General features: G+C 39.0%; 1 protein-coding gene across 1 annotated transcript in view; it reads right to left on the bottom strand.

Moving 5' to 3' along the window:
• Positions 1-8238, bottom strand: part of KHDRBS2 (KH RNA binding domain containing, signal transduction associated 2) — a 726669-nt gene that overhangs the window by 235387 nt on the left and 483044 nt on the right. Inside the window, exons 3-4 of the mRNA XM_025204492.1 lie at positions 7238-7365; positions 3636-3831 (exon numbers count right to left, since the gene is read on the bottom strand). Coding sequence (XP_025060277.1) covers positions 3636-3831; positions 7238-7365 — 324 coding nt within the window. The remainder of the gene's footprint in view (positions 1-3635; positions 3832-7237; positions 7366-8238) is intronic.

Genomic DNA, 8238 nt, shown 5'->3' with positions numbered 1-8238 from the left:
CTTTCCCTAATCCCTATTTTTTAATAACCATGTCTTCAGGAGCTGTCCAGAAAAAACTGTTCCTTTATCTCCCAATAACTACCATATATTTGACAGAGACAGTCAGGTAAAGTTATTCATGTTCTATTATTGCCATCACAGTAGTTCATATTCCAATAATGCCATCATGATTCCAGCCCAAGTACTGTAAAGCTCTTAAGCACTAGTGAGTCTTTGCTAGAACCACAAAAAGGTCAACAGGGAACCTCAAAACATTTTAAATATTTTGGATGATTTTACTAAAAAAAAAAGCTTATGTTCGAATGTTTTATGTAGTATTTAGCAAGTAGATTCAACAATAATTATATCTTATTTACTCAAATCTAAGATGACCCTGAATTTAGGACAACTCCCCAGTACTTAGTTTCTCCTATATGGAAAAATTATAAATCTGTTATAATGCAGGTATAGAATCTAATTATTGGAGGGTCGTCTTGAATTCAGGGAAAGCAGTGGCTGGGGGTGTTGTCTGGCTGGGGGAGGGGAGTCAGGGAGCCCCCTTGGTTTCACCCCCTGCACTTTTTCTCCCTGAAGTCCTCCTGCCTCCCCAGCCACCTGCACCCCCAACCTCTACCTCCCTACAATCACTGTCCCAGCTCCCCATAACCTCTGCCTCTTCCCCCAACTCTCCACAATTTTTGCTTCTCCCGCCCACACTCCGCAGTCTCTGCCTCTCCCTCCACTGCTCCCCAGTCTATGTCTCCTTCCCCCAAATCCTAGTCGCTGCTTCTTTCCCCTCCACTACACCCTTTTGCTTACTATCAGATGCTGCTCAGAGATTATTTCCTCCCAGGAGCACAGCACATGAAAGTGTAGCCCTGGCTGAGCCACACAGCAACATCAGTGCTGCTGATTGGCTGGGTAGGAGACTGAATTCAATGTGCTTTATGCTGAGCTGTGCCTGGCCCTAAGGGAAGGGAAGGGGGTGAAGCAGGGGGTGCAGAAGATGTAGATGGCAAGCAGATGTGGGGAGGGCAGGAGGCTGCTGTGGTTCTGATTCTGCCCCTGACCCAGCCTAAGGGCCAGGGTAACAGTCACAGCAGCCACCTACCTTCCCCTCCCTTTTGTATATGAATCTAAGACAAGGGGATCCCCACCCCCCATGCTGATCAAGGGAGTAAAAAATGCGCCTTAGATTTGAATACATAATTTTTAAATGGCTAGCAAATACTTGTTCAAATTTTCAATGAATGTGCCTGAATTATGATCTTCTCTCTCTCAAGGTTTGCTTTCCACCTGAACATTAAAACAACAGAGTTTCCAGTATGAAATCTGAAATAGCAAGTCACAATAACTGACATTACTTGGACAGTCATGCACATGACTATTCAAATAAAATGAATGGAACGCTTGGAAACAATGGGTCGGGCAAAACTTGTTTTTTAAAAAAATTCAACAATACAAATGGAAATTGTAAGATGCTTGTGGATAGCCCATTAGCAGAAAATGTAGCTAAATTTTTTGGATAAAATAACAATTGTGAATTATTCTCTTAGTTCTAGGTTCAATTATGGGCAGCAGCAATCACAGATAAGTCATTAACTGATGGTCTATATATAAAATTCCTTAATTCATTCCAGTCATATATAATGCTGCAGCATATGTGGGAGGTAAATTTAGACTAAAAACATGTACATTGTTTAATCCCGTGCAGACTTTCAGGTAGAAGTTCAGGTATGCAAGTCAAATATATATCTGTGTTTTTAAATAAAGCATTAGGAACAAAGACTCTACTTTTTAAATTAAACAATCTCACTGCTGGCATTCTTGAAACCAAGAGGGGTTATATTTATAATACCTTCAGTCTCTTCAAGGTACCACTGGTTTTTGTATGCCAACTTTCGAACAAAAGCCAGTGAGAAGTCAAAATACTTCTAGCTGTTGCGTTGTAGGTTCTGGATGCAAGACATAAAACCCACTATCACTAAGAGTTTGCACTTGGCCCATAAAAGACTAGACATAGCAATGCCTCACATTGCTGTGAAATAGGCAAGGTAGGAACTAATTACTTAAAGTTAGATGTGGAAGCTGACCTTCAAAATACAACATCAAAGCAGGAAGAAATCCCCGGACAATAATTCAATACATATTTTTTAAGATTAATCAGATAGAAAATAAAATAAGCATTACTTATCTACAGTTGGCTGGCTTTTGAAGTTTTAGGAACTTCATGATGTTTTATATTTGGATAAATGTTTTCCAAGTATCACATACTTTGAATGACTCAGCTTTCTCTTATACGTCCTAATATTAGTTTTCCATAATTCTTTTTTCCATTTGTGATTATACAACAATTGTATTATAACTGCAACTGTATATAACTACAAACCTCTTATGTAATTGCAAATAATAAGGAACCTACCTTGCAATTTCTTTAATTACCACACCCCTTGCCCTCCCCTGGGCAGAGGTGTACACACACATGCACGCACACTGCAGTGGGAAACAACTATTTTTGCTTTGACCTCAAAGGCAGTACTTCCCCACCAACAGGAATTTCCTTTAGTATACTAAGACAAAGCATAGCTAGAATGTAGAAGAGAAAGCTTTTTTTTTTTCTTTAATTACCATATATGGCAAAGATTTTTGACAAAAAAGAGCTTTTGGGTAAATAGTAGAAAAATATAAACATCTGATGGACACAATATGGACTAGTTTATTTTCCTTTTTATGTATTTGAAGGTTAGTTCAAGAACAACTAGGTTTCATCTTGCTAGAAAAGGCTCTAAATCAGGCATCTGTAAATGTAGATAGGCAAGATATTGAAAAATTCTGTTAACTAAATATCTTTTATTGTGAATTTCCTTTCTCTTTTTCCAGCAGAACAACTTAATGAACCTAATGTCTATCTTCTCATCACTTTTTTTCTATGGATAGTTTTAAATCAAAATTAGTGGAGGGGAAGGAATGTTTGTCAAATATTTTTAGTTACCATAGTTGAAAAGGTCAGATATTATAATTGATAATACTTTCCCCACTATTTAAATGTTCGTTGTTATGGTGACAGTTCCAGGAGGGAACATTAACACAGATCATTTGGAAGCTTTAATGTTTACAACACAATTATTGTTAATACCTTGTAAGAAAAGGTGACAGTTAATATTCCTCCTTGTTAAATATGTATAACATCTCAGTTTTCTTTCATTTCTGTTCGTCCTATTTGTACCCATGAGAGCTTAAGGTTTGAATACAAGTACAGACACACGTAAACTATAAGTAATTTGAACTATACACCAAAAAAATCATCATAATAGATGCACTTATATAATATATCCTTAAAAATCACTTAATGTTTTTTACCCATGGTATGCTCTTTGGAATACATTTATTGTTCTTCTGTGAGGCACCCAGCTTCAGCCAAAATATTCTACTCATACCCAAAGCTAGTGTGTGTAAAATTAGAAGAGGCCATAAAATTATTTCAGTGCTTAAATCATGCTTTTGCAGACACTATGTGGCTCAGACAACAATTTGAGTTTTTTAAAGCTATATGGGGCATGTAGCATAGTAACTAGCCCAGAGCCCTTAAATTAGAAAGCATCTCAAGCTAGCCAAAACTTTGCTCATATCTATTACTAACACATACGATTACTTACATATTCTTCATAGGCCTCATGTGCTGGAGGAGGGGGTGGTCTGTAGCCTGGCACAGCTGGAGCTCCCCTTGCTCGAGGGGTAGGAACACCCCTGGCTACAGGAGGCACTGGTAGTGCTCCACGTGTCACTGGTGTCCCTCTAGGTGCTTGGGCACCTCGTCCAGGTGGAGGAGGAGGAATTGCACCTCCACGTCCCCTAAGAGAAACGTGGAAGTGAAATTAATTCATTGATACACACTTGAGTTAAAGACAAAAACCTGTCTGAAGGAGCTTATTCTCTTACTACTGTTGTAAACATCATATAATTCCAGGTTTTTAGCAGCAGCTGATAATTACCTAATCAGAAACTCTTGGAACATGTCTGACAATGGCTTAGAAGAGGGTGACAGTATTTCTACAAATACAAATACTTTGCATATATGTCTAGCATCCCTCTTGTACCTGATTCCTTTCCTGCATCCACCAGTGCAAATGAGAGTAATTTCCTTTAATTTAGTGGAGTAACACTGATGCTCAGCTAACATGAGGGGAGAATAAAAACCTCCACCTCTCAGTTGCAAAGCTCTTTGTAGTAGTGGGTTATTGTTATGTTCATTTTGCTGCTGGGGAATTCAGGAGACAGAAATTTTGGCCAAGCCCTGGAAGAAAATGAAATGATATAAAATAGAGTAAGACATTTTCCCTCTTATCAGTTTCCTTATTTTGCAGTTGCAGAAGGTAGGGGGAGAGCAGGGTTTTATTTCTAGCCTTTTTCCAGGTACATTATGCACAGAGAGATAAAAGAATGGAAGTAGGGTTGAACCCCCAACTTTGCATCCACTGAGTTATGCTAGCTAGCAAGAAGGAAGCAGAGGAATCTGTTAGTCAAAGAAGCAGTTGATTACTAGCTCTCAGGGTACTTCTCTGAGCATGGGAGGCATTACTCATATTTGAGCCTTCTTTGGCAGAGCATAGCCACTGAAAAACTCTCTTTTGTAGGATATAAATTTGTTAAAGGAAGTCACAGGGCAAATCCTTAGGTGGTGCACTTCAGCAGAGATTCACTGAAGTCAATAGAGCAGCACTAATTTAATCTAGTTGAGGACCTACTATATTACATTTCAAATATGCTGCTTTTGTATTGTTAAGAATATTTTTAATTCATTTGTTTTTAATAGTGTTTTAGGCTGAAAATATTCTTGCACTCTTTGATTTTGCCTTTTTTTTGCTTATCAGACATTGATTTATTTCTTTTTTGTATTTTGTAAAGTAAAAGCCAATATGGTTCTGCTCTGTTTACCTCCGTGCTTGTGATTAAACAGAATCAATTATGACTGTAAGCCCTGTGAGGAGGGTCCAGCAGTTAGATTATTGTTCTTTTACTGTGACTGGAACACGAGCGTTTTTGTAGGTCCTACAAAAAACTTTTTTTTTTTAAATATTCCTTGACAGAATAGTGATTCTTAAAATCTATATTTAAAGTAAGACAATATCTTTCATTAGGCTACATATGGATTTCAAAACAAGGAAAAGGACAGATTTTAATCTTAAAACCTTTTTTTTTAATTCTTTAAAGAAGTGAAACCTCATGTCCTCTACTCTGCCTTTGCCAAAACAATAGTACAACACCAGAACTACTAAAATGGTGATGCTACATTAAAATAACACAGCACAGGCAAGAAATAACAGAGGAGGTCAGGAAGAGATCTCTTCTAATGGTGTAGTGCCCAATCTGCTAGCATCTAGAGACTAACAAACGCTGAGGAGTCAATATTATGATTTAGTATTTTACAGCACACAAGAGTGCATTAGTCTTACAATACAGTAATATAAATGTGATCCCTTTCCTAGACAACTGAAGAGATAGCAACAAGATGTGATAGGGACATTAGGGCCAAAAAGAGAATTGTCAACACAGGTCAGATTGAAGACTAAGCCACAGCACAATAAAGGAAAGGATTTTATGTATGTATGTATGTATGTATATATTTTAATTAAAGACTGATTTCTTGGGAGTTGATGAACTCTGTAATTCTAGTGGTCCACCTGGGTAAAACAATTGTCTTGTTTCTCAGAGGCATCACAGCGGGATGTGTTCTAAGGAAGGAGGTAAGTTAAGATGGTATGTATAATTACAGTGACAATATCACAAAGAAAGAAGTAATGCATGAAGAAAAAAGTTCTACGAGCCAATTGGCAGACTACAAAGGTAATTTGATGTCAACATAAAGTTGACCTGATAGTTCAACTTGAACAGATAACATAGAGAACAAATAAAATGCTTTTTGTCAAATAATATTATCCAGTATGGAATTCGGTTTGACTGTGGCATAAATGCATTTCTTTTATCAAGCCACATTTTAACATTGATAATGGTGTCGAACCTCCACTACAAATGAAGTGCTCCTACTGAAAAGTGGGAAGCAGGGCAGAATTCTATTTCACTTAAACAATATTTACACGGCTATGCAAATGCTGTTCTTGGTACTTAGACACAGTTTGCAAAACTATTCCATGTGTAACATGGATGCATAAGAATTCATACAGCATACCAAATGCATATACCTGAGTTTGAGTCCCAAAACTGTAGCCCAGCAAAGATGAGGAGGGTCCTTCCATGTTCTAGCTCAATGGCCTAGAGGTTAGGGCACTTACCCAAGAAGCAGGAGACTGAGTTTATATCCCACCTGACCCAGAAGGAGTTTGAATCTGTTGGTGTTTATAGACATGCTCTGGAAGGCCGAGGGAGGGGGTCATTAATTAGCGGAGCTCTGAGAGCTGCATTAATTAAAAGTGCCTGGAGCACCACGTGTATCAGTGTCCCAGCGCTGAAAAATGGTGGCAGGGTGCTTTGAACTAAAGCTTGTCAAACAGGATGCTGATACACATGATGTTGATACACATGGTAATTTCCATGCTCCTGCAGACTCAATTAATTGAGTCTGCTCTGATGTGCTGGAATTACAGCTTATCAGAGCAGCCTCCCTGTACATATATAGAAGCCCTGTAATTTCCCAACTTCACTGAAACCACCAGGCCACAGGTCAGGCCTTATTCAGACCCTGGATAAGGGTCTGCCTTGTATTGAAGTTAAGCCTCTGTAACTTACATTTTATAGTGCTTGGATAAAATGGATTGAGCAAAGTGGAGAAATTTCTGCTCCATTGGGAACAAATATCTAGGCTAGCACCCATGTCCTCTCCCTCTCAGAACAAGAGCCACCTGAACCACATATCCTCTAACTGCCCGCTTCCTTTTGGTCCCACATACCCCCCTCTCTTTGTTGCCCAGAGGTGAATTTCAAGAGGAAGACTGGAGAAGGAACTAGATAACGCCTAATCTTGGCATGGTGGTTACAGAACTGTGCTGGAAAGTAAGAGAGATATGAGTTCAAACCATCTCTGGATGAAGGGGGCCTAAAACTTGAATTGCCTACTTCTTGGATGAGTGCCCTAATCGCTAGGCTGTTGGGCTAAAGCATGGGAGGGGGCTCCTCCTCTGGCATCCAACACCCATGAGTCAATTATTTACTTAACTGTCTCATAAATCATGTTTTTAAAGGTCATGGTGTTTCACCATGGGCTGTGCTTCTTTAGCATGAATAAAAGTACAAAATAACATACCTTGAAGAAGCTGTAGGTGCTACACGGATTCCTCTTCCTCGAATTCCCCGTCCACGTGCCGAATCTTCAGAACCATTCAAATATGACAGTTCTCTCAATTGTTCCTGACGAATTTCATCATTGTAGTCCTGAAAGGCAGATCGTGGAACCAACTAAGGCTTCAGTGTCAAGATTGACATTGTTGTCAAACCACTCCTACTTGGTCAAATGCACCTTTGCTCATGCATGTCATTTGTCTCTCTGCTGGAAAGCAAATGCTTGTGTTCAAGTGGTAAGAGGTATGTGAACAGATAAACCCAAGTGAAAATACATGAAATTGTGCGTGGATTTAAAGTATTCATAAAGTTACTTACACGCAAATAATAGTTATGGTTTTCAAATGTGTCACTTGGGAATTATTTTGTCTCGAGGCAAACATGGAGCAAAAGGGTGTTTATATCTTATCTATGCCAAACACAGTCTATTTGACACCATCTCCTGGCACAGGGAATGCTAGCAATTTAAACAGGGTAATCTTGATTGGATAATGTAATTATGATATATGCAAGTGGATATACTGCATTAAGTTGGGCTGTCACTTCCATACATATCTACAAGATTTTTTCACCCTATTGAATATGGACTTCATCATAGGTGATGCATGGTGGGGCACAGGGGGCACGTGCCATCCCAGATTTCTGTACTAACTGCAGGGCACAGGGCTGCAGCCCAGCTTGAGCCAGGGCCGAGCAGCAGTAGGCACGGTGGTGCAGAGTTGTGCCCCACTCCTCCCTCCACTGTCAATATGAATTGTTTATGGATTTTATGATACTCTAAATACCAGCTGATCAAAAAGGGTAAAATGAGCTATCTCCAGAGCTCTGAAATGTTATGAGTAAGCGGTAAACAGGTGTCTCTGTTAAGTGACAAAAGAAAGGTTCTTTTAATTCTGATCTTAGAGTATCAACTTCAAGCAGGACATCAAATGAATTCCATATTTTACTGATAAAACATTATATAGT

Source organism: Alligator sinensis, unplaced genomic scaffold (genome assembly GCF_000455745.1).
Source record: "Alligator sinensis unplaced genomic scaffold, ASM45574v1 scaffold482_1, whole genome shotgun sequence".
NCBI lineage: Eukaryota > Metazoa > Chordata > Crocodylia > Alligatoridae > Alligator > Alligator sinensis.
This window is presented reverse-complemented; position numbering and strand designations above follow the sequence as displayed.